Source organism: Ilyonectria robusta, assembly GCF_021365365.1.
Source record: "Ilyonectria robusta strain PMI_751 chromosome Unknown BGZ61scaffold_3, whole genome shotgun sequence".
Lineage (NCBI taxonomy): Eukaryota > Fungi > Ascomycota > Sordariomycetes > Hypocreales > Nectriaceae > Ilyonectria > Ilyonectria robusta.
Window position 1 is genome coordinate 2,203,893 of NW_025764437.1, and position 27,874 is coordinate 2,231,766.

The 27,874-nt window shown below is 53.0% G+C and overlaps 12 protein-coding genes across 12 annotated transcripts; 9 read left to right on the plus strand and 3 right to left on the minus strand.

Moving 5' to 3' along the window:
• Positions 1 to 559: 559 nt before the first annotated feature.
• On the plus strand, positions 560 to 2,775 carry BGZ61DRAFT_343618 (uncharacterized protein; the record flags this gene model as incomplete). The annotated part of the gene is made up of 2 exons (XM_046239615.1): positions 560 to 972; positions 1,020 to 2,775. The coding sequence occupies 2 exons, from the start codon at positions 560 to 562 to the stop codon at positions 2,773 to 2,775; spliced, it is 2,169 nt and encodes a 722-aa protein (XP_046109806.1).
• A 2,605-nt stretch (positions 2,776 to 5,380) lies between these two features.
• On the plus strand, positions 5,381 to 6,751 carry BGZ61DRAFT_133701 (uncharacterized protein). The gene is made up of 6 exons (XM_046237191.1): positions 5,381 to 5,499; positions 5,579 to 5,761; positions 5,812 to 5,929; positions 5,986 to 6,175; positions 6,232 to 6,574; positions 6,654 to 6,751. The coding sequence occupies exons 1-5, from the start codon at positions 5,471 to 5,473 to the stop codon at positions 6,558 to 6,560; spliced, it is 849 nt and encodes a 282-aa protein (XP_046109807.1). The 5' UTR covers positions 5,381 to 5,470; the 3' UTR covers positions 6,561 to 6,574; positions 6,654 to 6,751.
• A 112-nt stretch (positions 6,752 to 6,863) lies between these two features.
• BGZ61DRAFT_528270 (uncharacterized protein) lies at positions 6,864 to 7,394 on the plus strand (the record flags this gene model as incomplete). Its single annotated transcript, XM_046253226.1, has 2 exons — positions 6,864 to 7,116; positions 7,168 to 7,394. The coding sequence occupies 2 exons, from the start codon at positions 6,864 to 6,866 to the stop codon at positions 7,392 to 7,394; spliced, it is 480 nt and encodes a 159-aa protein (XP_046109808.1).
• A 1,363-nt stretch (positions 7,395 to 8,757) lies between these two features.
• On the plus strand, positions 8,758 to 9,248 carry BGZ61DRAFT_133743 (uncharacterized protein). The gene has a single exon (XM_046237192.1). It carries the CDS (start codon positions 8,831 to 8,833, stop codon positions 9,119 to 9,121), a length of 291 nt encoding a protein of 96 aa, XP_046109809.1. The 5' UTR covers positions 8,758 to 8,830; the 3' UTR covers positions 9,122 to 9,248.
• Positions 8,977 to 9,998, minus strand: BGZ61DRAFT_443568 (uncharacterized protein). The gene is made up of 2 exons (XM_046244885.1): positions 9,555 to 9,998; positions 8,977 to 9,501 (listed from the first exon to the last, which is right to left on the minus strand). The coding sequence occupies exons 1-2, from the start codon at positions 9,671 to 9,673 to the stop codon at positions 9,111 to 9,113; spliced, it is 510 nt and encodes a 169-aa protein (XP_046109810.1). The 5' UTR covers positions 9,674 to 9,998; the 3' UTR covers positions 8,977 to 9,110.
• Positions 9,999 to 11,204: 1,206 nt separating this feature from the next.
• Positions 11,205 to 12,179, plus strand: BGZ61DRAFT_528272 (uncharacterized protein; the record flags this gene model as incomplete). The annotated part of the gene is made up of 4 exons (XM_046253227.1): positions 11,205 to 11,234; positions 11,285 to 11,313; positions 11,369 to 11,873; positions 11,925 to 12,179. The coding sequence occupies 4 exons, from the start codon at positions 11,205 to 11,207 to the stop codon at positions 12,177 to 12,179; spliced, it is 819 nt and encodes a 272-aa protein (XP_046109811.1).
• A 419-nt stretch (positions 12,180 to 12,598) lies between these two features.
• BGZ61DRAFT_443570 (uncharacterized protein) lies at positions 12,599 to 13,019 on the plus strand. The gene has a single exon (XM_046244886.1). It carries the CDS (start codon positions 12,736 to 12,738, stop codon positions 13,000 to 13,002), a length of 267 nt encoding a protein of 88 aa, XP_046109812.1. The 5' UTR covers positions 12,599 to 12,735; the 3' UTR covers positions 13,003 to 13,019.
• Positions 13,020 to 13,137: 118 nt separating this feature from the next.
• Positions 13,138 to 15,562, plus strand: BGZ61DRAFT_473674 (uncharacterized protein; the record flags this gene model as incomplete). Its single annotated transcript, XM_046248484.1, has 2 exons — positions 13,138 to 13,254; positions 13,355 to 15,562. The coding sequence occupies 2 exons, from the start codon at positions 13,138 to 13,140 to the stop codon at positions 15,560 to 15,562; spliced, it is 2,325 nt and encodes a 774-aa protein (XP_046109813.1).
• A 351-nt stretch (positions 15,563 to 15,913) lies between these two features.
• BGZ61DRAFT_528274 (uncharacterized protein) lies at positions 15,914 to 18,361 on the minus strand (the record flags this gene model as incomplete). Its single annotated transcript, XM_046253228.1, has 1 exon — positions 15,914 to 18,361. The coding sequence occupies one exon, from the start codon at positions 18,359 to 18,361 to the stop codon at positions 15,914 to 15,916; it is 2,448 nt and encodes an 815-aa protein (XP_046109814.1).
• A 1,907-nt stretch (positions 18,362 to 20,268) lies between these two features.
• BGZ61DRAFT_133797 (uncharacterized protein) lies at positions 20,269 to 22,908 on the plus strand. The gene is made up of 6 exons (XM_046237193.1): positions 20,269 to 20,997; positions 21,059 to 21,194; positions 21,246 to 21,424; positions 21,482 to 21,518; positions 21,572 to 21,639; positions 21,693 to 22,908. Exons 1-6 carry the CDS (start codon positions 20,608 to 20,610, stop codon positions 22,629 to 22,631), a joined length of 1,749 nt encoding a protein of 582 aa, XP_046109815.1. The 5' UTR covers positions 20,269 to 20,607; the 3' UTR covers positions 22,632 to 22,908.
• A 140-nt stretch (positions 22,909 to 23,048) lies between these two features.
• On the plus strand, positions 23,049 to 24,037 carry BGZ61DRAFT_443575 (uncharacterized protein). Its single transcript, XM_046244887.1, has one exon. The coding sequence runs from the start codon at positions 23,173 to 23,175 to the stop codon at positions 23,833 to 23,835; it is 663 nt and encodes a 220-aa protein (XP_046109816.1). The 5' UTR covers positions 23,049 to 23,172; the 3' UTR covers positions 23,836 to 24,037.
• Positions 24,038 to 24,215: 178 nt separating this feature from the next.
• On the minus strand, positions 24,216 to 25,628 carry BGZ61DRAFT_473678 (uncharacterized protein; the record flags this gene model as incomplete). The annotated part of the gene is made up of 1 exon (XM_046248485.1): positions 24,216 to 25,628. One exon carries the CDS (start codon positions 25,626 to 25,628, stop codon positions 24,216 to 24,218), a length of 1,413 nt encoding a protein of 470 aa, XP_046109817.1.
• Between the last annotated feature and the right edge of the window lie 2,246 nt (positions 25,629 to 27,874).

A 27,874-nucleotide genomic window follows, 5' to 3' on the forward strand; every position in this document is an offset into this window, starting at 1 on the left:
TCGCAGCCCTTCTGCCTTGTATTTGTTGCGCCCGCGACTTCTTTCACTTGGCTCTTACTTCCTCCACGAACCCACCTCGCTCTACTCCGCCGAACGAAGAAGCCTTCTTCAGCCTCACTCGCAGCTCAACAGCGATAGCCTGCCGACTTTGACCTCGCACGCCCGCAAACCTATTTCTGAGCGCCATCTTCACCCGCGAACGAGATTCCTACTCCCCGAGGCTCACTTGCTACTACCCGACAATCCGCCGCTAGACGACGCGATCGACATCCATTTTCCGAACCGGACCGCTGGAGCACCTTCTCACCGACCCGACTCCTGCGCGTACCGAGGTGAAATTTGCGCCCTGCCTCGATTTTGACGCCGGAATATTCGCGAGGCAGCAAATCCGACACCGTGATACCAGGCATCGATAACGGGCCTGCCCACTTTCAATCACACCTCACAACTCCCACCAAGCGTGAACCCTGGTTCACACAGCTCGTTACTTATGTCGGCGCCAAATCCCAGGAAACGAGGAGCTCCAGGTGCGGCACCGATAGTGCCGATCCAGCAGCAGATGCCGCAACCGTATGGGTCGGGAACCGGAGCGGCGGACCAGATGCTGCGATGGAACGGTATGGGTGATGGGACTGGCTTTGTCGATGGGAATGCGCACATCGGCAACTCGTACGGTCTAGTCCCGGCCCAGCCGCAGTATCCCCAAGCGGTTCCGAATGCAACCAACTCCATCGCCCGGCGACAGACAAACCGGGCTCTCGTGCCGACCAACCCACGCCCAAATTTTGATGCGTCCGCTGATCCGTGGGGCAACTTTGTGGGAGACGAGAACTCTCTTCTCCAGCAGAACTCCACTGAGACTCTGACTGAACAGGAGAATCTCGAGCTGTTGGAGGAGATGGCCTCCAAGGCCAAGCGAGAGTCCCAAGCGAAGCGCAAACAGATTCCTCCATTTGTGCAGAAACTCAGCAGGTAAGCTCCACGATGGGCCTGTCTTATGTACCCACTAACTGGTATAGTTTTCTCGAGGAGCGCAAGAATGAAGACTTGATCAGATGGTCGGAGAAAGGTGACTCTTTCATCGTTCTCGATGAAGATGAGTTCGCCAAGACTTTGATTCCAGAGTTGTTCAAGCACAACAACTATGCGTCATTCGTCAGGCAACTGAATATGTACGGGTTCCACAAGCGCGTGGGTCTGTCTGATAACTCGATGCGGGCGAGTGAACGTAAGAACAAGAGCCCCAGCGAGTACTCCAACCCGTACTTCAGGCGAGGCCACCCCAACTTGTTGTGGTTGATCAACAAGCCCAAGGGCGGAAGCAAGGCCAAGAAGGGCAACAAGAACGGTGAGGGAGACAATGATAGCGAGGAAGAAGTCGGACCTGAAGAGGTTCTCGGTCAAGGGCTGGGCACTTCCAACATCCCGACGGGGAGGTCTCTTCCTGCCGCCGATTCTCAACCAATGCCGAAGAAGGAGATGGTTGTCATTCGAGAAGAGCTGACCAAGGTGCGCGAGCAACAAAAATTGATTCTCAACGCCATCAACCGCCTACAACGAAACAACAACGACCTGTATAGCCAGGCCGTCATGTTCCAGAACCAACACGACCGACACCAGAACTCGATCAATGCTATTCTCAACTTCCTCGCCAATGTTTTCAGGAAGACATTGGAGGACCAGGGAAACACGCAGAACGTCAGCGACATCATCTCGAGCATGATCTCGAACCAGGGGCAGCAGTCTGCTCAACACAGCAGCGTCATCGACCTGGGAGATTTCATCCAAGCTCAGATGGACCCAAACGCGGCTTCGTTTGGAACCCCACACAAGAAGACCCGGGGATTGCTTCCACCAATCCCCAACCAGAACAATCGATCCCAATCGCAAGGTCAATCTTCAACCCCGTCAATGAGGACTCCGTCTGTGGGTAGCAGCTCGTATCAACCCGTCAACCATCATAACCCGGAGATGGGCCATGTCACAGAGCTTGTTGAGGGATCCCCTACAGACACGACTTCACCCAGTCTTCGTCAGGAGTTGGAGGCAAATCCTCACGAGCGGATGATGAAAATCATCAACGACCACAACGCAACCAACTCGCATGGACTAGATCTCCCCGAGGCTGCTGAGCTGGTGGCCAATGCACCCAACACATTGAACCATGACCAGAGAAGCAAGCTTGTCAACTTCATGGCCGGCCAGTCTTCGTCCGCTTCATCCAGGTCTATTCCCGTCACTTCCAACCCCTCTATGGACCTACCACCCATGCCCTCGAACTCGGTTTCTCCACCCCCTATTGAAACCAACACTGCCCCATCGCTCTCACCTATCATGCAACCTCCCATGGCTCCACCCTCATTACACCAGATTGGCTCGAACCAGGTCGACTTGGAAACGCTCCAACGCTTGCAGAGCGAACAGGATGCCAAGATCAGCGAGCTGGGTTCGTTGCTTGGGCCTCTTAGCCCCTCTGGACACATCCCAGGTCTGAGTGAAAACGCCGAGTACTTTGATCCTCCCCCGGTGGACCTCGACCAGTACTTTGATAGCAACGCGTTCCTCAACGACAGCCACTTTGGTGGGGATGGCAATGATTTCAACTTCACCCTTGACCCTGACCCGGACAACAACTCGCTGAAGCCTAACCGGGACCTTGGCGGAGGCGGCAGCAACAATACCCCAAGCCCTGCTGGGACTGAAGAGATCCCTCGGGGTGACTTGGGGTTTGATGGCAGTCCTGATCGTGGTGTTAAGCGACAACGTGTGGGCTAAGTGCGAAGGTCAGAGGCATTCCATGTTGTTGCCAGAAAGGCAAGACGCGTCTTTTGTCTTGCCCGCGACACTTGCTTGCTCACATTCTTTTGAGGTTTTACGCAGCGACATACATCTTTAATCTGACTTGTTGGAGGGCTGAGCGGCATTTTTCGTGCGTACTTTTTTATTTTTGACATACATACCTACTTACACGTCTACACACACGCGAGCGCACGGAGATTACGATACGTCCTGGGTCGTCCCGGGATCATGGGGCGAGAGGACGGTGGAAAGTAAAAAAACAGCCGGATGGTGGCTGTAAGGACAAACGAACATACGGAGCGGAAGAGGGTTTTCTGTTCCTGGATATGGATACGGGACTTCATAGACTTTGCAGAGCAGGTGTTTGTGATTGAAATGGAGACGTTTCCGTTGGATTCCCAGAGAATGAGTGCGATCTTTTGACGATGATACTAAGTGATTCCTTGCTACTCTCCTGCGGCGGAAACTTGTTCTGTCCGATTGATGCGAATGCGAAGGTACTGGGAAAATGCCCGCAGCCCGACGCGCCCCTTCTAGTGATCTCGACAATATCTGTCAACTCATGGCGCTGCTGCCATGCAGCCTAACGATATTCTCATCGTGATTCACTGTAGTGAGTTGGCGTTTGAAAATTCTTCACTGCTGGGGAGGGCCATCGGTTCTTGCCAGCTGCGAGCATCTGCCAGCCCCTCATGCAGCCTAATGTATCAGGTGTTAGGTATTAGGTATAAAAGCCCTAACTCCTTCGCTGCCTCGGCGACGATTCTTCTTCTCTCATCTTCGCGGCGTCAGCTGCGATTTTCACCACGCTCACCTTCTGTGGCTTCGGCCTCAACCTTCCTCCCACCTCCCACCTCCCCTCCCCCAAGCCCAACGAAGATCTCCTTCGGAATCAGCCATGCGTTCCTACGCATAAACCGGCGGGCCCTTTATGGGTAGCCGTGGCCCACGCAGTGACTGCGGACCCGTTTTTGTGTTGGCATCGAAAACGGCATCATCTCTATTTACCCCCTCCATTACTCCTCCATTACTCTTCCATTACTCTTCCATTACTCTTCCATTACTCTTGAGTGTCTCCCAAAGCACCTTGCCCACGGCTCAGCAAGGCCGTTCTCGAAATCTTCCGCCTGACGACCAGGGATGTTTCGACGCGCCCTCTCTGTCAAAGTTGGTTAGTCTGGCTTGAATAGTACGCATTTCTTCTGGACATTCTCTTCCCTGACATAGTGCTGACCTACCCATAGCCACCCAGCTGCTCATCGCGAGACCAAACCGTCCGCCTTTCCAGCCGACGTATTCCAAGCTCACAACGTCGAAAGAGCAAGGGCAACAGAAAACGATGAGGACAAAGACTATGGACACCGTTGCGCCGTGCTGCTTGCATGAAATTCCACATCAGCTACAGCCTCGGTGCAAGTGGGATGTCGCTCAGTCGGCATTCGCTCGAAAGAATACTTGCAGTCATCGACGTTTTTGACAATCGGGGCTTCAGACGTCAGGTGCCAACTGGCCAGGAACAAGAATCAGACTCAAATTTCAACAACCGTACAAAGGATCCCCAAATATGCATTGGGTGCAATTTTCTGATCCCTTCTGTGCCCGTGCGATTCTGGGGACATGCCAAAAAAAAATCTGCTGAAGCTGTTGGAAGCATCTCAAAACCACACACCCGTTCCAAGAGAGCCTCACCGCTCTTGACCGAACCTCTTGGCAACTTCATGTTGAAAGAGTTAAGGCACCGTGCGGCCTTTCCCTATTTCTGTGTGCACCTTCGGGTAGAATAGGGCTTCAATTCCAAAACATTCCTTCACCTTCACGCACATTTCCGAACTCCTCAGCAATCAAACACCTTTGGCTGTCAACATCAACTTCCCAACTTCTCAACTTCTCAACTTCCCCTAGACTGGCGATCGTTTGATCGATTTGGATCCGCTCGTGTGTGATCCCGGGCTGGAGACTCACCTCTTCGGTTCGTCAAGCAGGAAATACGCTGCGACCCGGTACAGTGACTAGTCGATACACTGTCCGGGGCCTCCGGGCATCTTTCAATATTTCAACTTCCCAACTTCTCAACTCCTCCCTCCTCGCTATATTTGCACATCGAAGCAATATTTTCCACCTTGGCGCTTCAAAACGAGATTCACCTTGCCGGAGCTGACACAGTTCATTCCTTGTTCTTTTTTACGCGCACTCCGCAGGCACATTTCTCAGACACCTTCGAAGCTCTCTTTCAGAATGAGCCATACGTTACTACGCATAAACCGGTAAGCCTCATAGACAACCTTGGCTACGCAATTAATGCAGAACCGTTTGTGTGTTAGCATCGAAAACGGCATTTTCTCTACTCCCCAAAGTCCGTCCCCTACCATTTCGTCCACGTTCAGATACATCACTCTCCCAAGCCAAATGAAGATCTCCTTCAGAATCAGCCATACGTCCTCATACGTACGTATCAACCGACGGGCCTCATGGGCAGCCGTGGCTATGTAGCTGCTGCGGACCCGTTTTTCTGTTGGCATCGACATTGGCATTTTCTTCACTCCCCAAAGTCTCCTTTTTTTCTTTCAACCCTACTATTTCGACAACGCTCACTGAAACAACAAATTCCTTCTCTCATTATAAAACTCGCTATCTACACAGCGAAGAAAAAATCCCTTCTTGGTGCTTCATAATGAGATTCGCCTCGTCAGATTTGATATGGTATGTACTTTTCTCTCTATTCGCGCCTTCCTCTCGCGCCTTCCTTTCTCCCCTTAACTTCATTCTAATAATCTCTCAGGTCTGTCTGTTTGAGCCCTCAACCCACCTCTACAGTTTACTTTCAACCTGTCATCAACCTCTCTTCATCCAGGTCGCGGACGAGCAATCGTTGTTACCTACAAACTCCGTCCCAATGCCTATTATCCCGAACCAGTCACGCTGAGCCATGGCCGATGTCCCTGAACGCGCAAACGGTGATCGTGTTCGTACTCCCGACACACTCCACCGGATGGTAGCTGACGATCTCATCAGTTTGCAGAGACGCATTGCACTTCCTCTACACGGATCTGCAGCACGGGGCAGTAGACCACAGGCAGAAATGTGGATCGAGAGATTCCAGGCCCTCTTGCTAAGTGACACTTGTTCAGGAGTGAGTTGCCTCACTTTTAGTGCCGAATACTTCCAGTCTAACTTATCCGTACCTAGTCTGATCAGCGCGCCAGCAGAGCAAAACTGAAGACGTTTGCCTACACCGCCCCGATTTTGATGGAAAAACAGGATGAGGGAGTTGTAGACACCTACCAGTATCTACGCGCGGGTCTTGATCATATCATGGAGTGGACCGTTGCCAACTTTCACGACTTCCAACTGACCGAACACGCAAAAGCGCGCCTTGGTAAGTGGTATTCCCATACTTGACTGATCGCTTTGATCTGACAGCACCAAAATCAGAGCTCGCGATGGACGCACTTGTCATTGACAAGACTCTGTCTACCGACCCGGTCGGACCTCCAAAGCAATGGATCACGACAGATGCCATTGGGAGCATAGTCAAAGCGATGTTACAAGACGGCCTCCAAAACAGAACTTTGTCTTGGGACGTACTCATCATGAAGACTCTGTCACTGCTCCTGCAATGCATCCTCAGCGCAAAGACCGGAGACCTTCGCGAGTCTTACGACTATGAAGAGTACGAGTGTTTGTACTGGAAGGACATCCATGTCCGAATGGTTACAAAAAACGGAAAACGCGTACTCATTGGCACGATTCCCTGTGAGTAGTGTAACGAGTTGATGTAAGTGACTTTCTCAGAGGAAGCCCTTATCAGGCTCTGAATCTAGCGGAGCCGTTACGCTGACACAGGTTTCCGTCAGGACCGACCCCGAGCCAGCCTACGCCATGGAGGTCGTGGAATTCACGGATCATTCCCTAGACTGCCTCTGCCCCCTCAAGCTCTTGCTCGTCCACGCGTTACGTGTTGGTGCTTTCCCGGAACGTCATGGGCGGACTGAGACAAAATTCATCGATCACGACCCAGCAATCGACTCGTTTGTGCTTATCCAGATCGACCCGTCATCTGCGCCATGGATGGTGTCTCCGAGAAACTCCAGTTGGACACATTTTCAGGGGTCCATGCGACTTCGGATGTGTTGCAAGAGGCAGCTCAACTTGTTGACCTGTTGGAAGAAGTCATACGAAACGATATCCAAAGAGAACCTTTGCGTGAGATTGCGCACATCGATCCGGGTCCTGGTGCATTCGCTCTTCAAAAGGCCCGTGTTCTTGGTGGCCACTCTCATCGAACTGCAGCTCGTGTTATGGCTGAGCAGGAAATTGGTCATTCACTTTATGACACCTGAAAGGCGAGTGTTTCGCTCAGAATGCCAGACAGTGCAAGGGACACCCTTGACTTTGCCCCCGAATCCCACCGGGCCAAGAAGAAAACGCCTTCCCACGAGATCACCGCAATTCGCGAGGAACTGGGTCTCGATCCAAACGACCACGAGACTCGACCGAGGCTTCATAAGAAGGCACGGGCTGACGAATCCACAATAGCCGGTCGTCAAAATACCGGAGCCCAACACGGCACCATTGAGCTCTCCCAGCAGCAATAGGCAACATTCGCCCGGTGGCTCACAATCTGATGCGATGGAGTTTTACCACTCATCATGCACACGGCGAGATAGTAGCAAGCGTTTGGGAACCTCCAGTGGCACCAACAACGGCGCTGAATCCTCCGCTGTGCCAGACAAGTTTACCACCTGCCTCTCGACGAATACTGGTGGGCATACACCATGCAAGGCTTGGAGATCCGTGTAGGAGAACGCGGTGGTATCTAATGTTTAATGTTTAATGTAATGGATGGTTGGTGCGTGAATAGGAACGGACTCAATTCGGGATGTCACAGGCATCTTCTTTCCCAAATCACAACACTTCGCTTCAATTAGCTGGGCTTTTTGTCCAAGAAATCCCTCTCTCGTTTGAATTAATATTACCTGTTAACTACTGAAGAAACCATTGCTGATTTTGACTGGTAATGAAGCATATATGTGAAGCAGATGATAGGAGTGTGGTTGGTGTTCTTGGGGATCTGCACTACTGCAGCCAGGCATCAATAGCAGTATCCAGCAGTTCCAAGGCGAATGCTATCTGCAACACTTCCGGGGCCTGCTGGTCGACTTGGCTGTTGTGATGCTCATCGACATTGACCAACTGCATCGCACCCCAGAGCTACTAAGGCTCTGCCTCGACAGCTCCAGAGTGGCCCAACGCGACATCTTCTACATCCAGGGCCTCGTCGCCATCAGACTACCACAAGAACTGCGACACCACCGGAAAATCCTGTCCCGTCTGGCAATTCCTCCCTGACTGCCTCAGCAAAGCCTTGGTAATCTATGCGTGACTGATGCGGCCCTTTGCGCTGGCAGCTTCTTTAGCGGGATGATGACCGATCCGTGTGTGCTCAGTACGCAAAGAGGCCATAGGGTATAAGCCTAAGTGTTTACTTTATTAATAAACTAAAATAAAGATGTTTATGAGGAGGTCTAAAGGTAAAAATAACAATGTTGCTAAGCCTGTTGCACGGTTTGATGGTACCATTGAGCATTGGAGCACATCCTGCAAAAAACAATGCTCCTTTCAAACAACTTTACCAAACGCCAAACATCTTACAGTTGTCAACAACTGACAAACCTTTCCCCCGCACCAACCCTTAAGTTTCCCTCATTTCCCACCTTTTCTTTTCCTCTCCTCCTCTTCCTACCACATCACACTCATTCTCACTTCGGTCGCGTCTCACTTCGATCGCCACCACTATATATCACTTCATGATTTGACATTCGGCAATGTCCACGCAAAGGACATTCGTCCCCTCGTCTCGATGATACTGGATTTTACAGTATTGAGGCTGACCGGCGCCTTTTGCTAGTACTAGCTGATTTGTCGAGAAAGCTGCAGCCTACAACCTATATATGATACGGCAGTCGTCTTGGACTCTGTCATCACCGTCATTCTCGTTACACCCATTGGTAGGTCTTGACTTTTACCATTCATGTTGCATGCACTGATCAAGAAACTTGCAGCTCACGTCAATCGCTTCTTTGTCGCGTCATTCGCGAAGCGCTCGCCCTCTGTTTGTGTTGGCACCATCTCGTCGCTGGCAAAGGACATCGCCGCAGAGGACAAGGAAACGTGGCGCGAGTATCATGATATCATGACGCAAAGAAAACGAGACCCAGAAATGTTCAAATTGAAATACAAAGAACATCTTGATGTTGCCCGGCAGCTACTGGAAGCCGCAATCAAGAAATGCGATGTTATCTGCCCTAACCCTAAGGGTTGAAAGACTGCAGCCGAGTGTCACAATGGTGGCAGTATATCATCGATTTTGTCGGCCCTAACCACCTTCCTCCCGGCAACTTTCTGGCTGCCTTTCCGAAGCTAGCCACTCGACTGAACAGTGACAAATATACCAACGATCCTGATACTGAGGCAGCTGTTAGATCACTGGAGACTTCCACCGCTGGGTTTGCTATTGCGACGGGATGCCCGGGCGCGGGGAAGTCAACCTGGGCGACCGAGGTATGTGATGCGGTCATGGACGGGCCACCAAGTATTCGCCTGCTTGATCCGACTGCTTTGAATCTTAAGGAAGCAACCGAAACGGAAGCTATTGCAGTTGCTGCTGATGATGTTGACCCTGCTATTCGCGAATATCCGAATCTGACGGATGTAAGTGATAGCCGCGACGAGGGCACTTGGGAGGGGATACCAACCCAGCGCCAGCGGGAGGATCTACACAAGCTTTTGCACAAGCAGCGAATTGCTGCTGCCTCTCGGCTTCGAAATGAGGCAACTGCGCGACGGGAGAAACTTCGTGATGATATGGCTGCATTGAGTACCGACGGCAACAATGACTTTGATGCTGCTCCGGAGGAAGATGCCAATATCAACGGCAACTACAACAGCAACAGTGGCTCGACCGGAGATACTGCGGCTCCCAACGACTGGGCCTCTTTGCAAACCTTCTGGCCTTCTGCAACTTGTATGGAACACATGGGGATGGACTGGCATTATCAGTGATAGTGATGAACTAAACGTTGGGCGATTGCCAAGATGAGCCCAAACCTGAATGCCACTCACCTGGTGCGTGTCTTTATTGCAATCTTGTGTCGTAGTATGTAGCGAATGATTGGCGTTTTGAAAATTCTTGATTGTTTGCTGACCTTGCACTTTGAAAACCGGATTGGCAAACCCGGGAAGAGTCATCCCTTCTTGCCAGCTGCGAGCAGCTGCCGGCCCCTGGTGCTGCCCATAAAAATCGCGCCCCCTTCGCGGTCTCGCCGACGATTCTTCCTCTCTCATCCTCGTGGCGTCAGCCACGATTTTTTCACCACCCTCCCCTCCTATGGCTTCGGCCTCGAGGTCACAACGTCAGCTTCGTTATGACCTCCTCCTTTGATCGATGGTTCCAGCTTTGCTTCTTTCGCTTTCATCTTCGCGGCGTCAGCTACGATTTTCACCACCCTCCCCTCCTACCTTGTCGTTATGACCTCCTCTTGGGATCGATGGGTCTAGCCACGATTCTTTCTCTTCCATCTTCGCGGCGTCAGCTACGATTTTTCTACCACCCTCCTCTCCTATCCCCCTCCTGGGATCGACGGTTCTGGCCATGATTCCTTCGTTTTCATCTTCGCGGCGTCAGCTACGATTTTCACCACCCTCACCTTCTCGTTGTCTGCGGCCTCAACCTTCGTCGACTCCTCCTTTCCATCGTTGAGTTCGGCCTCGACTTTCGCCCCCAACCCCGTCGCAGTTTTGGGAAGCCATGGTTTCATCCTCAGACCTCTGTTCCCTTGATGACAGCCCTTTTTCTGGGTCTAAGTGGTAGGTCTCTTCCGTACTATCTGCACGCTCCTCTAACAGCCTCCCAAGAGTCTCTTCCTGAATGCTCGACCGTCTCCCCTAGTGGACGTGTTCAACTCCTCTTCTTTCCCACCATCAGCCGCAAATGGAGACATTCTCATCGCCCGAATCCCCGTCGCAATCCTCGCCCTGGTAAAAACGAGCCAGACTATGCTATTTTCGATGCTGAGTTGTTGCGCAGCAAGCCCCGCCAACACGTTCATTGGCCGCTACCACGGCCAATGCATGTCTTTGTTTTTCTGCGTCAAAAGTTACATTGCAACCTTGTCTGTTGTGGTCGGCCTCCCGCATCACAGTGCACACCAATGAACCAATAGAGTCGAGCCACTCTAACGCAGCCTGATTCGCGACTGGGAATATTCAAACGTCATAAAAGCGCGAGAGTGCACCCCTCTTCTCGTCCTTCCTCGGTCTTTATTTTCCCTCTTCGTCCCACTACCTCACTTAACGTACTGCCGGACTCCGCCCTATCAGGGAGCCTCACCCTGAAGCCTCACACGATGCTCAACCTGGCTGTCGTCTACTTGCTGGTACGTCACCCAACAATATGGATTTGGATGCCTAGCTAACGGATTTCCAGGTCAGCATTGCGCTTGTTGTTGTTGCTGTGTAGGTTTCTTTCTCGCTCCCTAATTGCGTCGCCACTGACAATATCTTGGTCCAGTTTGGTTCACTTGCACAGCACGTCACTCTCCCTCCCAATATCGCCCGTCACCTCCATTTTGGTCATACTACTACCAATCGGCGCCTTTTTCAATGCCCTTTTCCACCAGCGTCTCTTGCGCAGCAGTTCACCGTCGTCCAATCACCTCGCCAAGCTCGCACCCTTCATCCTCCAGACCCTCCAAGGTCTCGTGGCCACGATCCTTGCGACGCTGTTGTTCGAAGACGTGGTGTCCTCGTCAACTCTTGACTGCAAACTTGACACAACATGGATGTCCATGTTTCGCGCACATGATGCCACTGGCATCCGGGTCATTCAGGATACTTTCGACTGCTGCGGACTCAACTCTGTGAGAGATCGTGCGTATCCCTTCCCTGGGACGGCTCCAAGCACATGCGCGAAGACCTATGGTCGAACTCTTCCTTGTCGAGGACCTTGGAAGAGCGCCACCAAGGCAACAGCCGGGGGGATGGTTGCAGTACTGGCTGCAGTTGGTCTGATGCAGGTATGGAGGTCGTACTAAGCACGGGAAACAGTGACTAACATTGAAAACTAGATCATCGGCATTCTTGCGACTAAACGGGGCGCACCTTGGTGGAGCTTTTCACTACGTCGGCGTCAAGAGCAGGCAGAGAATGAGAGCACTCGTGGGTTATTGACGGCCGGCCTTGTTGAGGGTGAGGAGTCAACTGAGCAGCGAGAGAATGGATCGCAGAGCTATGGTTCAGTGAATGGATGCAGGCCAAGATTAGAGCCGTCGTCAATGAATGCAGGCAATGGATGGGTCAGTGATGAGGCAAGAAATGAGTGATGCCGACGGTCTTCAACGAAACCAGGAACAATTCGCTCACACGTAGCAATTGAAGGGGTACTCAATGAGATGGGACTTCCAGCACACTCTTCAATTGTACGTATAGTAGGCTTGTATGTGTGCGAATAGCAGTGCTCTTATTTAAATAGCTATTGCCTTTTAATGCTGGGTAAAAAAAAAATCCATCGACAGTTAATGATAATTTGGGATGCAGGTTGCTTCTGTCGCCATTTTGCATCTCTCGCCACTGTCAGTTCAAGTTCGTAGCTACTGACTGCTGACCCTGCCTGGTATTAGTATACGTACCTTGGATTCGGATGCAAATTAGCCCCCGAATTTCACTTCTTTGGTTCAGGTTCAGGCTCCTTGGGTGCAGGTTCAGACTTCTTCGTGGGGTCTGGAGTTGGCTCTGGTGATGGGGAATTAGGAAATCTGTTCTTGATGCCTGGATTGCGGTCCCACACCCTTTTGCCGCAAACGCGGCACCGTTTTGGCCCTCGAGCACCCTCAAACGGCACTTTGGACACTCGATGTTGTACCTGCCTCCATTGGGTGTATGGTTTCCCTGCTCTGTGTGGGCGTTCATAATCGCGATATTGATGTGATATTGTTTTTGTTGCTATTGTTGTCTGCTCGGAGTGTGATATTGACTAAATCGATGAAGGGTAGATCCTTGAATAATGGGTGCTCGGGTTTTGTGAAAAGAGGCCCCTTGTGCTGGGTTTTATTTTTACGGCATCGTCTTGAATCACAAAGCCGAGGACTCGTACATCCCGTTCAATGCAACCATGTTGCGAGGAGTGGTGGACAGGAATACTCGTGACGGAGTCAACCGTCAGCACGTAACCACAACACGGGGCGTCTCGAGGCGTGCGGATCACTTGACTAGAACCTCGTACGTGTATTTATTTCTGCGGAGCCATGCGTGTTATGGATGTCATTGCGTCCATCGCCAATAATGAGCTGCCATGTTGGCAACTGGCGAACAACGGAATCGATTAACAAGCTGAACCTTGATAGATCAGCAGACTGCTGTTTGCTCCCCAGCATCGCGGGGTTGTCACACGGCCGCCCTGTGAGTTATGTGCAGGCACGTAACACGGAGCGGGTGAGTGGGTGTCACTCATATAGGCTTTGACTCAGAATCGATCGACAATCACTTGAGCCGCTCTCAGTTTGGGTTGAGACAGAGTAAATTCAACCATTCACTGTCTTCTCACTGTATGCTCACTGCCCCTTCACCGCGACGGTTGCAAAATTTCCCCATCGGGCGATTGCCAGCTGCCAAACAGCCCAAGCACCCAAACGCGGACAGTTGCCTGCAGGCTTCCTCAGGCACATCCATCACTTCACCTCGCACCATTTCCTCTCCTTCTTTCCTTTACCCTTTCACCAAACCTCTCTCATCCAGTTCCTGCGCCACCCTCGGCAGGCCACCTCCAGCAGGAATTCGAACTCGCTACGGAGTCTTTATCATCTGTACCTCCTTTCATCTTTCATCAATCCTCGTCACCATGGGTGCATCGAGACGGCTCTCCTCGCGGAGCTACAAGTCGAGATACTCCTCGGAGAACGTAGATGCTCTCCAGCCAAGCACTCCTCGCAAGATTCGCAAAACTTGCAAGGCCGACAAAAAGGGCGACAGCACTCCCAACGGCGATGAGACTCCCAAGACCAACAACACTCCAAAGACCAATAACACTCCCAAAGCCGACGATACTTCCATCGTTGTCCATCGTCCAAAGACCAACAACACTCCTCAAGCCGACGATACTTCCATCGTTGTCGATGTGCCTAAGGCTAGCAGTCCTTCTCGGGCCAGTGGCACTCCCAAGTCTAGCGCTGCATCCAACGCAGCCTCGACTGTCGAGTCAAGCATCCTCTCCACGCTGAGCTCTACACCCGAGTTCAACACCGCATCTGAGACAAGCATTGCTGTCAACTCGGGCACTCCCCCCAAGACAATCGCAGAATCCAACGTCGTCACCTACTCGGAGGCAATCAACGATGCCGTTGCCTCGCTCAGCCGCGAGTTCGAGATTCCCATCAGCCTCTCCCATCAGCCAGTTGACCAAAAACCCATCAACGCTGTCATGGACATTTACCTCAACCACGGCATCCACAACTGGGACAACTACACCAAGATCAGATTCGCCAAGATCCTTTCCTTCATCAAATTCACGCCTTCAAGCCAAACTACCACAAGTAACCATGTCATCTGGCGGGTTGTCGTCAAGGAAGGATGGAACTGGGCATACTGGATTGCATTCCGTACTATCTACGGCAAGAAGCGTCTCGAGAACCGCAACCGAGTCATCGAAGCCCTCGAGACCATCTTCCCCGATACCGACATCTGGTCCGCCCAGACGCCTGCTGGTATGACGCCCAGCGAATTGAAAAACAATATTCCGAAAATGTCCATTGCGACACCCTCCATTGCGACACCCTCCAGTGCGGCACCCTCCAGTGAGGCACCCTCCAGTGCATCCCCCTCTGTCGTTTTTACAAACGAGCGAAAGCGACCCCATCACGCACTTGTCACCGACGGAGGCTCGCTTGGGCAAAGAATGAGCCTCCGAACTAAGCGACGCCGTCGATATGTCGTGGCCCAGCTGACTCCCGAAGTTCTGAGTCCTCCCGAGGTCCTAAGTCCTCCCGAGTCATCCGCCGGCACAGATGACCGTGAAAAGAACTTGCAGCAAGACACGGCCTGCCAGGGTCTCAACCCCCCAGTTTTGGAGGAACCCGCCAATGAGGCAACCGAACAGAGCATCCCCAGCTTGGCCCGAGAACCCAATGTCTTGGGAGAGCAGAGAGAGAACACGATTGGCACCGAGGCCGACGAAACCAATCAGAGCAGCACAGATGTTGTCGCGGCTGGTAGTGTGAAGTCGAAGGACACTGCCGAGCCCCCTGAAGCTGCCAAGCCCAATGAAGCGTGGGCTGCACCGATCGAGGATGCCAAGCAGGGGATGATGTTTCTGCGGCTAAAACAGGAATTGACCGCCCAAGTCGCCGCCCAAGTCGCGGAATCCGAAATACGCACCAGAAAGCGCATCGCAGACCTCCCTCGGCCTAGCGTCACGGCCAACAACTATATCGGGCAAATTTTGGCAGAGATGCTGGATATTAAGCAACGGCTCTCGGCCTTGGAAGAGGACAACCAGGCCCGCATCCGAAATGCCGCTACTTTCAACGTCCCGTCGGGGTTGAGTGGAGACAGTATGCTCAGAGCGTTGGAGACACTTGGGCACCAAGTCCACAACTGCACTCGCGACATCTACCAGCTCAAGACAAGTCAGCAATACGAGGAAGATCCCATCTTGTCATGCGTCAAGCGGGAGCCGGTGGAGGCATCAGATTCTGGAGTGGAAGAGATTTGAACGTTCAGGTCCTTGGAGATGCTGGTCATCAGTGGAGTTGGGGAACTTTTAGCTGCAGCACAAGGGGGGGATTTTGAGGTTAGACTGGCTGGCACTGGAGCACGATGTCAGTTGGCGACCCTTGTTTTTTGAGACCCACAGATAGATTTTGCTTCTCAAAGACAATGAAGAACCAAGGCACAAGCCGCCATAGACTCTATGACTGTGGTTGCGATTGAGTCGTGATGTAACCTGGTATCCCCCAACACTCCAAAACGCCCTAAAGAAAGAGAGAAACACCACAACAGTCCTATATCCTTCATGACGCTTACAGAATCCACATTCTTATTAATATGTATGTCTTGATGCAGATTAGCCAAGCTCCCAGGACTCGCCCCAGATCTCATTCAGATTCAATCCGAGAAGCTCGAGGCTTGGATCTAGGTTAAATGGCTGAGTCTGATCTCCTCCAGCCATGAGCCATGGGGCCTGGTTGGGATCGATCGGAGCGGCGGGCATCGCCGGGTTATATGCGAACGGCGGCACAGACTGGATACCAATATTAGGAAACGCCCTGCCCTGGAACTCGAGGTTCATTACCTTTGGCCGATCGTGCAAGGGTATATTAGGAGTCGGCCCAATCGCCGGCGCACCCACCGAGTTGATCGGTGCTCCCGGCCCCTGTTGCTCTCCGGCAACTGGTGGTTCTTGGTTCGCCAAAAGGCGGTAGTGAAGGTTGACGAAGCGCTCAGCCGACGTGGACTTTGCGACTTCGGGCTCCTTGGTGCCCAGATGGGCCTCGAGTAGGCCGAGAGCGGCACACATGATGGAGTATCCCCACGGCTCATTGTTGCCGCATCGGAGGAGACGATCCTCCTTCATTGAAATACACTTCTCGATCAGCTTGAGGGTGTGGTGGGAGTTGATCATGATCATGTTGGTCGAGCCTCTCGGCTGCAGCATGGTGACGCTGCAGAGGTTGATGGCGGTGGTAAGCGCGTCCTCTCGAAGGAAATTCAGCGAACGCACGCCCTGATCGTAGAGTTTGTCGTGAAGAAGGACGACATCCCGAGCAGCATTATAGTAGATGATCTCCGAGTATTGGTATTTGGAGTTCTGCTTGCGTAGTTTGAGGTAGGGTTGGTGGAGGGGAATGATGTACTGCCTGAGCTGGACGTGCAACAATGTGTAGGCAATCATCGGGTTCTTCATCCCCTTGGTATTAGTGGCGTTGGTATCCCAGGAAGGAAGAGAGTCGATTTCTTGTGTCAAGTCATTCGTGTACCGGATGACTTGATCATAGTCGATTTCCGACAAAGGGCCCGTGAGAAGCCGACTGAGTTCCAAACGCAACAGCAAACTCTGCCTTGCGAGGTTTTGGAACGACGAGAAGGTATATTCCTTGGCCGGCTTGGATGGAGGTAGGACCGTTGTGCTTTCATCAAAGTCATCATCCTCGAGGTTGCGTGGCGCATTGGTGTCGTAGTGAAGCTGGCTGACAAGAGTAGGCAGACCATGGTCGAACGACGCCTGCATGTCGAATTCTTGCACAGTTGCCCAGATGCGCCGACGCATCTCCTGGTGGAAGACGGTGATCTTGGCGGCCATGTGACTTGGCTCGCGATGTAGGCCAACTGCGATACCATCCTGGATGAGGGCGCCGGATCCGGTCCAGAATCGCTTCTTCTTGATAGTGTTGACACGCTTGCCAAGATACAGCATACATGCGACTTGGTAATGGATGAGTCGGCGGTGCTTCTGGCTCTGTTTCTGGGACCACTTGTCGCAGGCTTTGATCCACTTCTCAGCCCAGTGGCGGGCATTGGACATCATGCCAACGAACTTCAGATGGTCGTGGGTGTGGACGCAGCTGGCCACTGCCAACATGGAGAGGATGAGAGCAGTGAAGGCTGCGTAGCGCTTGGGGGTGCCGGGATTGTCCCAATACTGGTCGTACTCCTTGCGGAACGTAGGGATGTGAACGATGCGGTGGACTTGCTCAAACTGTTCAAGGTAGACATTGACGAGAGCATCGGCTTCTTCCCTGGTTGGGAGAAGAGCTTCCAGGTCGGCATCTTGCTTCTCAAAGATTTGCTCGCGGTCATACTGACGCCGCTTGCGGTCCTTGCGATCATGAAGGATGACGGGGCGAAGCCACTCGTCGGCGGTTTCCTTCATAAAGGGGCACAGTCCAGTCAACTCGACAAAGGCCATGCTGGCATTGTGCGGGCCGAAGTAGCGAGTGCGGAAGCCGCGTCCACGGAAGAAGCGCAGCTCGCCCTTCTCCCCGGACATGTTGGTGGCCTCGATGGACTCGTGGACCTCACGGACCGAAGCATCCGGCTCACCTGGGTTGGCATCGTCCTTCTGAGTGACGGGCGAGGTGGTGGTGCCGGCGACAGTGCTCCCGTCGAAGTTGACGCCAGGGCGGGTCAGCTGGGTCTTGAGCTGGGCAATCTCCAGCTCGAGGCGGCGGATGCGATCATGATCCTGGCGCGCATACTCGGGGTCCCGCGGAGACAGGCCGATGGCCGGGTCGACGCCGAAGCGGCGGGAGTCCAGCTGGGCGAAGGGCGGAGGCACGCCGGACGAGGCGTTTACGACCTCGCCGTTGCGGGACTCGTAGCTGCACCGGTCGGGCGTGCCGCTCTTGATACAGCGCTCGCACGGGAAGCCCCGGTCGCACGACAGCTTGCGGCGACGGCATTCGAGGCAGCTCAGGCGGACTCGCTGCCGTTTGCGGGCGGGCGGTTGGCCGGAGCTGTTGCGCGACCCGGGTCGGTCGTCGTCCGAGTCCGGGGTCTCACTTCGGTCGGTCATGCTTGCTAGCCGGAGCCTGAGCCTGCTGAGCGCGTGAGCTTGAGCCTGCTTTGGCGCCTGGAGACGCGGTTCGGAGTTACGAAGGTTGAGGGTGAGCGTTCTGGGGCGGGAGGGGACCTCAGCAAGTGAAAAGGGATTTCTTTATCAATCTGATCTGATAAAGTCGGCTGAAGAGTTTTGCCCCCGCGTTAATTCACGCTTTAGCCGAGCGGAGCTCCGAGCCGGCTTGGACATGGCCGTGTAGAATTGTCCATAATTGCTGACTCAGCCGCGCTGGAGACAGTGCTATTAGCACCCCGCGCACGGCTGCTTTCTTCGACCTCCTCCAAGCTTTCCACCAAAACGCCTCAATTGAGACCTCGCATGCAAAAAACTCAAACTGTAGCCTTGACCCCTGGCTCATTCTGCATACAGTCCAGCTTCTTGCAACCAACCCGCATTCCAGGGCCAACTTCTCCGGGCTCATGCCTTCAACCTGACTTTATACTCTTCAGTTTGCAACTTCGCCTGAGCTCGGAGCTCCGAGGCCCCGCCCAGCCGGCTGTGAACCGCTCCAGAGCTCCACCCGATCGCCCGGATTACGTGACGGATTTATCGTCCTCGGAACACATCTCACGGCTGATCTTCATAGGCAAACATCTTTAATCGACATTCAGAGGCGCGCGGGGCTTGCGTCATTCGTGAGTCATTCATTAGGCACCGAGCACCTGCAGTCACTCGGCCTTGGTCATCCTGGGTTGCACATCCAACTTGCGGCTCCGACCCGTGCCAAGCTGGCCTGTTACCGCTGCTGAGGCAGGCAAATCTCCAAGTATATGGCTTCCAAGTCGCGACTAAAGACCCAGCGTACCCCAATGTGGACACTATAGCCGGATCGCCGCTTGGTGCTCAGTCTCCAAACAGTCGGGCAGAGGGAGCTGAGGCACCGGCTAGCGATCTCTCTTATTAGCACACTCGTTGATCCGAGAATGCGGGTGGCTTCTCACGCTAACCTCTTGGTCGCTGAAGAAGAAAAGCTAGAAACAGGCGATTTGTCCAAATAGAAGCATGGAAGGCCTTGCTACCTAACGCTCGAGAGCCGTTTCAGGCCTTCTGCATGCTGTGGGTCCACGATCGGGTGCTTGTTGATAGCGCCCGATTCGAGACGACAATCCACGCTTTTTAATATCTCCAAGGCGTTCCATGTCCCGTTTCGCAGAACTGCCGGATCCCTCCACTTCTGGGGTCCTGGATTTTCTGTGCTTCGGGCGGCTCGCAATATGGGGGGTTGCATGGAGAGATGCATGGAGAGAAAGAACCGAAATAGATATGGAGTCTCTGTTGACTCCCTTGTCTTCTCATGGCTGACCTTGTTGACGGATCGTCCGGTCTGAGTCAACCAGCGATCAATGCAATCTCCCTTCTCGTGGTCGTTGAAGGGGTCATCTCCCATCGCTCGAGCCCGGCCCCAAGGACTTCCGTGGACGAAGGGTAAGTAATGCATCTACCGAGCGGTATTTTCAGCTCTGGTGCTCCGTTGGAGCGAAGACAACAAACGCTTTGGTTTCCAGCTGAACCGTGCGAGGCGACAATGCTGGTACCTCCAGCTGAGGCTGTTGCAGGAACCGCGGTTTCATCTTAATCATTTCTATGCATGGGTGCCTTTGTGGTGGCACATATACCCCATTTGAATGTGGTGATCTCCCGACTAGCGGCCGGTTTGTCGCACGATACATGGCAAGATGCGGTCTGCCCAGTGTTCCAATCCCATGCTCCCCTCCCTCCTCAACTCGCTTCGCGACAGCCGCTCTAATCGAGATGGACCTTGAGCTGTCTCCGGTTTACTTCCCAAGGCGGACGTTGAAGCTCCGCGATTGGGCCGAACCCCACGATCTTGCCGCGCGAAGAACGCATGGGGTGTGACATTGTTTCATCCTTCGCAATGCATCCAGAGATGCACGAACTGCCTCGGCTTCATTCCTGCCCCATGTTCAAAGATGCCCCGTCGTTTAATTTCCATCGTACAGATGTTCAAGCCGTACCCGCGCTGTGAAAGTCGGTGACCAAAGACATCTACGCCGCAGTGGCCAGGATTCACCAGGATCTACGGCATCCACCACGCTCCACTCTTCAACATTACGGAGGCTCTGTGTGCCAAGCTGTGGCACGCTGCCTCTGGTGCTGGCAGGCCAGATCTTCTTTTGCATGGGTCTCACGCTTCGGAGCCTGGTCGACTCGATTAAACTGCCGACGGTAGAAGCAAGGATATGCGCTGTTCAACCGTTGCAGTGACCGCCAGAACTAGCACTAGCACCGTCTTGAGATCTCACACAAACGTCCATGCTCATTCTGGAACACCCCTTATGCTTTCATGCCCAACATCCTCTTTAGAAATATTCCCCGTGGCCCCATCTTTACAACTGCATCGCGACGATCTGCTGGCACTGAGTCCGAATGTCCAACGAGCCAAGAACTGTGTTCTTCCACCTCCTCGGGGCGTATCCTTTCGTTTACTGATAATCCATAATATTTTCGGATGGTGCGGAGTGATGTGGCTACCATTTTGGGCAGTTTTTCTGTCGATAACCATTGCGGGCGCGACTGACACCAAAATCACCGACATCACAGAAGTTCTTGACGAACTACCAACTTGTCTGGTATGCCTTTTCCCTGCGATATCTGGCTCGTATGATTGCACACTGTTACTCACTCTTTCAGGTACAATGTTATTCTTCAGCGGCTGGGGGGGACTCGGTCGATGGCTCGACTCTTGCGGACTTTTGCAATGAAGAGGGATCCTGGGCCAGATCCCAGGACTGCATCTTGCAAAACTGCTCTGTACTAGATCGGTTATGTGCGTCTTTTCCGTGAACGGAGAGTCGATCCTGGAGACTAACGAGTGTAGGGGTCAACGAAGTCCAATACCAGGCCTGCGACAAACCAATCCAGACACGGGAAAAGCGATTCTACTATCTACTTGCGGCCGAGATTCCAGCCTGGATCTGCCCTTGGCTTCGACTATTCTCAAGCTGGAGGTCATTGGAGGGGGTCCGGGGAGACGACTACGTAATGTCTGCTTGCTGGGTATGTCAATAGTAACTGCATGTACTTTGTGGAATGCTAACTTATGCGAATGACTAGGTGTTTTATACGATATATATTCTTTGTGTCCACATAGGTGAGCTATCCAGGCCTTCCTTGCCTGCGAGTATCGCTAAATTTCATTCACAGTGCATCACAATGTTTTCGACGTCGACGCGTCGCAGGTGGGCGAACAGGGCGTGATCAACGGGTTGAAGGTTCGTTTGAGAAGGATTATGGTACTCGGATGAATCGCTAACGCCTAGGATAGATCCTCTTCATTGTGGACAAGCTCGCATTGTTTTGCATCGGTCTCGCCAAGGCCTCCATCGTTTTCTTCTACTTGAAGACATTTTCCGGCACCCGATTTAAGATTGTCGCCTATTCCACCCTGGCGCTCATCCTGGTTCCAACTCTTGTCATGGTCTTCGTCCTTACCTTTCAGTGCTCGCCAGTCAGTTTCTCGTGGCTTGGATGGTCGCTCGAATCTGATGATCAACGATGTCTCGACCTCCACCTACTCTACTATCTCAAACTGGGTTTCGATATCGGTCAGACCGCCATTGTCTTGGTTCTCCCCCTGCCGCTCCTACGACAACTCAATATGCAGATACAGGTCAAGTTGGGAGCTGGGGTAATGTTCGCTCTTGGCGTCCTGGCGATAGCAATGTCGGGTCTGCGGTTACGATGTGTAGTCACACAGACGTCCACGGCGGAGCAACCTTGGGAGTACGACGACCGGCTCATCTGGACTGGCATCGAGGTCTCTACGTTGATCATCCTAGCGTGTGCGCCGGGCATCTGGAAGCTCCTCGTCCCCGCGGCTCCAACCACCATCCCGACTTTCACAAGCCGTCGCAGCCTAAGCCGTTCCTCCAACCACATGGCGCTGCCCCCGATCAAGACCAATTCGAAAGGAGGGGCGTCGGTTTTACGAAAGCCTTCCAAAGGACACTACTCTTCGACGAAGGGCAAGACGACGAAAAGAGAGCTGGACCTGGACCTGCAACTTGGCGACAAAGCCCGAGGCGATGTGTGGACGCAGATCAAGGCAGGCCACAGGTTCTCTGGGTTCTCCATGATTTCGCACGTGGGAGACAGACTTGGTATCCGAGTCAAGACTACAACGACAACTCGAGTGGAGGTAGAAGACTCGGACGGCGACGAGGGCAGTCTTGTCACGCCAAAACCAGGCCCGCTCAGCCCCTGATGGCCCTGACGGGTCCCTATTTGATTTCCGATGCGTGGGAGGATTAGCGCTGGCTTGGTGAAAAGAAAATCAACTGTTCAACGTAATTCTCGGTCCTTACCGTAACTGACTAGCTGGTAATGTTTTCATTTGTCACGGGGTTGGGGTTGCAATGCCTGCGGGTAACGGCAAACGGAGCTCAGGAACTGGGAGGGATGGATGGCTGGGTTGAGTTGCAATATACCCTAAGACGTTCTCTAGTATTTCAAATATGTCGACAGGCCTATTCGGTCTTCAAGCATCATCCTTGCCCGGCTCAATGCGAAGGCACATGTGAAGCGACCGCTCCTTTGCCGGAATCCGTCGGGATTGTGTGTCTCCCGAAACTACTCGGAGGCCGGGGTCGGCGATTAGCTCCACTTTCAACGTCCCTTGGGTCAAACTCCGCCTCTTCAAGATTATCCGCAACATCACCCACAACACCTTCAACCTCGGGATATTCGCCGATTGGCCCTCAATTCCACACATCTCGAGTCTCGCCACAGGCCCCCTTTACGCCACCATGGACGCCGCCAGCTCCCCCCACAAAGCCCGCATCATCTCGCACATGAACAAGGATCACACGCGCGAGCTGACCTACTACCTGCGACACTATGCGCGCGCCTCAGCCCGAGCCGCCTCATCGCCTGAGATGCGCGACTTGGATTTCCAGGGCATGAAAATCACCGCCCGCGGAGGCGACTTCACCGTCCCCTTCGAGCCTCCGCTGGCCGGGTGGGCTGAGGCCAAGGGCCGCATCATCGAGATGGCGCACACCGCGCGGGAGGCGCTCGGCCTGAGCGACATCATCATCACGTCCTTCAAGTGGCCCGAGGGCTTCGGCATGTTCGTCTTCGGCGCCGTAATCTTCTACTTCTGCTGCGCCGCGTCGCTGCCCTGGGTCGTCCCGGGGAGCCCTGCGTGGCCGCTCCTGGAGGCAGCCTTCCCTGGCGGCGCGGAGGGGTTCCGCTGGACCGTCAAGACCATCTTCTGGCCGGTCATTGGCATCCATGTCATCGAGTGCTCCATCTTCGACGGGCGCCTGAAGAAGCACGGTGTGGAGAGGTTCAGTGGCGTGTGGTGGGCGTGGGAGTTGGGTTGCTTCTTTGAGGGTTATCCATCCTTTAAGCGGATTGACGGCATCATCGCCCAGAAGACAGCCGAGAAGAACGCCAAAAAGCAATGAGCAACTACCAGCAGTCCAAGGTCTAAGAGATGCTACTGCATGCGACCTTGGGCTCCTCAAGTTGGGCTATTTTGGAGTTAGATGTCCATGGTGAGCACAGCACTACACTAGAAGTCCGTAGAGTTTGTCGCAAGTCCTCAATTGAGAATAGCATCACGAAAGCGAATTGATAGAATACAAGCACATTTGAATCAAGTCATAATTTCTATGAATCGTCTTCTTAGTAGTATCACAAAACAATGCTCGTTGTTATTGGCTTCTGGCCTGTATGTTTTATCCTTTCCCCATTCCTGTCCATTGAGGGTATCATATGCAAACAGTTCCCAAACTCCGTACCAAATGCCCACGACTTTCTGTCTATGCTGCTATAATCAACTTTCTTAGTTGTTCTTCGCCTCCCATTGCTCCACCAGCTGCTGTGCCCAATCGCTCGAGGCACCCCACTCGATAATCTTGTCGAAGTTGAACGAGAGTACCAAGGCACACAGTTCGATGCGTTCTGAGGCCTGTGCCTCTGGCCACTCATTAATTGGCGTCATCATGGCAACAATGGCCTTGCGGAAGTTGTTGATCATATCTCCCGAAGCACGCTCGTAAGCGTCAAGATGCTTCTTGAGCTGTGGCTTGGTGTGCGAGCTCTGGTTGACAAGCGGGATTGGTGCACTCTGGGCCGGGTCGATTGTGATGACCAGTCCCATGGCGGCCACGCAACGTGCGATGGTTGGCATGGCCTGGATCAGTGTATCTGAGTTGGCATTCCGCTTCTCTGTGAGTGAGGCAATGACTCCGTCGAAAACATTGGCGTGGGGGACCGATTCTTGGACAAAGCCATAAGACTTGGCGACAAGGTCCGCTGCGGCAATGTACGCCTTGTGGTGGGCGATCCTCTTTGTTTCCAGGACCTCACTGACGGCCGACTTCTCTCGGAGGTCGACATTCTCCCAGATGCAGGGCAGACCTGCCTTGGCACAGGATGTGCAATCCCCACTGCCGTCCCTGATGCACTTGGCCTTGCGTCGCTTACAGCGACAGCATGACTTGGGCACACACTTCTTGCCCGCGCGGCTGGCCTTGGGTTTGTTGGCCAGTTCAAGGTCAACTGGGGACTCCTTTCGCTTGGTTCCCGTGGCTGTAGGAGTGCCAGCCTGAGTTTGAGTCTGCAACAGAGGTGTTGGCAGAATCAAAGGCTGGGGAAGTGCCAGAGGCTTGGGGAGGGTCAGAGGCTGGCGAATAGGCAAAACTTTGGGGGTCTGTGGAGCCAAAGTGGGAGACGGAGTTTGGTGGTCAGGTTTGTCTTCAACGTGAGAAGTGCTCACATTGAAGACAGGATCCTGGAGGTCGGAACAGGAGGAGTCGGCATCGTTATTGTTGATCATTTGACTCTGGGGCTGATGCTGGGCCCCAGGCTGGGGCTGAGGCTGAGGCTCAGTCTGGGACGTCGGAGTATCGACGGAAAACAGGGAACTCGGAGAGTTCGCTGTAGTTGTTGAGCCCTCCTTGTTGCTGTCACTTGAAGTGAACTCATGCTCGATGGGAGAAATGGGCTCGCCGCAAGATGGGATCTCGAGCTCGGAGAACAAGGAGTCCTCGAGATACTGGGAAAAGCCTAGTTCGGAGTTGTTGTTTTGGAAACACTCCGTGGTTTCCAGTGATGGATGGTCAGGAGAAAAGATATCGAAAGCATCCCCATGGTCATGCGACTCTGGACCGAAACAGGCATCAAATCCAGCCTCTACCAGCGCCGTCCACTTGTGCAGGTCATTTCCGTTGGGAGTCGACATGTTAGCGGCCATTGTTAGGAGTGTTTTTGTGGGGTATTTAGTGAGATTGAAGGCGGCTTGATGAAGTACTGCAAGCAGAAGCTGCCAAATATGAGTTGTTGTTGGCGAGAGTGTGTAGTTGTGTTATCAAAGATGATAGTCAGTTGAGGTTAATGAATTAGATGAACCTTGATGACTCTTCAGAATTATTTGATGAAAGTCAGGAGAGATGATGCTTGCTACTTGTCTACATGGATGGGATGGAGGGAAGGAAGGACGGGCAGAAACAGAACCAGGGGAAAGGATTATATAGATGCTGGAGACACTTCAAAAGGGTTGCGCTCGTTTCGACAGGATTCAATCCATTTCTGCACGATTCTTTCAACCTGGTTGGCATACTCTTGAAATTTGGTCCTGTCCTCATCGTGTGTGAAGTTTGATTCCCTTGGTGTGGTGAATTTACTATGAGACGGGCAGGGACCAATTCCTCCATCAACCTTGAATCAGTGACAACATGGACCTCCAAGGTATTTTGACTTCTTACAGAAGCATTGAGTTGGTAGGATGCAGTTTCGACGTGGTACGTAGCGATGTAGCTGGCCATGAAGGTGCGAGTGTCGAGTCACGATCCAACCATACCGAGGTTTGGGGTGTACGGAATGAGCGAAATGCAGGAACTCAACTCGGCCATGATTATATGACCAGGGGACCCGCCAACATTGAGTTTGGTGACCATTTGGCCTGCAGGGGAATGGAATTCGATGGATAGAATAGAAGAATAGATGGCGCTTTCCGTGGCGAGTGGCCCAGCAACGTCGTGGGGGGGTGTAGCTGCCTGTAACGAACAGGACATAGTTGAGGCATGAGAGTTTCTCAGGAGCAAACTGCACTCCAGTACGGTTCAATCTTGCAATTTTATCTGGTAGAGATCTTTCCTTTTTTTCTGGGGCGCGTTCTTTCATATTCGCCGTAACTTAGGTTGAAGCACTCGGTCCCCTGGGGGTGGGTGGCAGCCACCCCACGTACCATGCCCGTGGCGCACCAATTCCTCAAGATACCTCTCGTTAGTTCACTCATCAACCTGGATAACTATGGCTTTTCACTCTCGCAAGGTGTTGTCCAAGGGCATGTCTCGCAGTACGACTCTTGGCCTCACAGAATTTCGATTCGCGGGGATTGCCTACAAGCTTAAACCGGGGTGTCGATCATCAACCCCGGGGGTATGAAACGTCAACCCGAACGGCCTGACCCCCCTGGGGTAGCGAAGAAGCGGAGCGCTTTGTTAACTTCATCAGGGTGGTTTTTCCATCGAATTAGGCCATGTGCATCTATCTACCATCTGGCCAACCCTGTTGGAATGGTTACAACCTGAGGAAGAGTTGCGAACTTGCTCATATGCTCTCTTCAACCTTGCACCCCCCATCAACGTCCCGCGATACACAGTGCCTAACCATGTAGTCAGTCTCCTCCTGATTTTGTCCTACAATACTGCTCAGAGAAAACGAAGGCAATTGGTTTTTTTTTTTTTTTTTTTTTTTTTTTTAAACAAAATCAGATATCCTTGTCAATAACCCAAAAAAGCATCTAGGTGGACAGGGTCCGATCAAAGGGCTACAGGGCTAGAGGCCTAGACTTCCATCACACTGTGAGAGATTCTCAGGCTCCCAAAGCACAACAGGTCGCCTCTTTGTCCAACCTTGATGGTCAAAGTCAATTGGCTCGAATCCTCTCCACAAAACTAAATCTAGACCATCGAGTCCCCTGCGGTTCACATTTGGTCCCCTGGCGTTGTCCCTGGCTAGCACGGTCACGGCCGCCACATTGACTACGTAGCAAGCCACGGCCGTAGCATGGGTAGACCAGAAGCCCATCGCAATGGCCAGGCCACTACCACATTGCCACGGTGGATGGCGTCCAGAAAAGAAGCCTTGATCAATACTCTCCAGGCGCCATACCCAGCTACGCCATGCAAGGCAAACAGGCCGAGGTTGGGTACTCAATTGGGTGGAAACCTCCGCCAGTAGACGGAGCCGACGGAGCTGAAAGAGCTGTCTGGGATTAAAGCCAACCCTGGATCTAACCTCTTGCCGCCTCTAGACGCCTTTTGTGGTGAAGCCAAAATATGACCCAAAATGTGACAGTATCCAGTGGGATTGTAGCGCAGACTTTCCCCAGAGGCATCGCCGGGTCAAATCTCACAAAGTGAAGGCAGGCTTTCAGATTCTTGAACAAGTTCGGTTACAATTCGTGATTGATTTCACATGCAACATCCCGAGACG

Coding starts and splice junctions, on each gene's coding strand:
- BGZ61DRAFT_443570 (XM_046244886.1), top strand. CDS start 12,736: ATGGTTTCCCTGCTCTGTGTGGGCGTTCATAATCGCGATATTGATGTG.
- BGZ61DRAFT_133701 (XM_046237191.1), top strand. CDS start 5,471: ATGAGATTCGCCTCGTCAGATTTGATATG. Junction 5,500..5,578: donor GCCTCGTCAGATTTGATATG/GTATGTACTTTT, acceptor ATAATCTCTCAG/GTCTGTCTGTTTGAGCCCTC. Junction 6,176..6,231: donor ACACGCAAAAGCGCGCCTTG/GTAAGTGGTATT, acceptor CACCAAAATCAG/AGCTCGCGATGGACGCACTT.
- BGZ61DRAFT_443575 (XM_046244887.1), top strand. CDS start 23,173: ATGGACGCCGCCAGCTCCCCCCACAAAGCCCGCATCATCTCGCACATG.
- BGZ61DRAFT_133743 (XM_046237192.1), top strand. CDS start 8,831: ATGTTGCATGCACTGATCAAGAAACTTGCAGCTCACGTCAATCGCTTC.
- BGZ61DRAFT_443568 (XM_046244885.1), bottom strand. CDS start 9,673: ATGCAGCCATATCATCACGAAGTTTCTCCCGTCGCGCAGTTGCCTCAT. Junction 9,502..9,554: donor GATCCTCCCGCTGGCGCTGG/GTTGGTATCCCC, acceptor TACATCCGTCAG/ATTCGGATATTCGCGAATAG.
- BGZ61DRAFT_133797 (XM_046237193.1), top strand. CDS start 20,608: ATGCGCTGTTCAACCGTTGCAGTGACCGCCAGAACTAGCACTAGCACC. Junction 20,998..21,058: donor ACGAACTACCAACTTGTCTG/GTATGCCTTTTC, acceptor TCACTCTTTCAG/GTACAATGTTATTCTTCAGC. Junction 21,519..21,571: donor TATTCTTTGTGTCCACATAG/GTGAGCTATCCA, acceptor TTTCATTCACAG/TGCATCACAATGTTTTCGAC.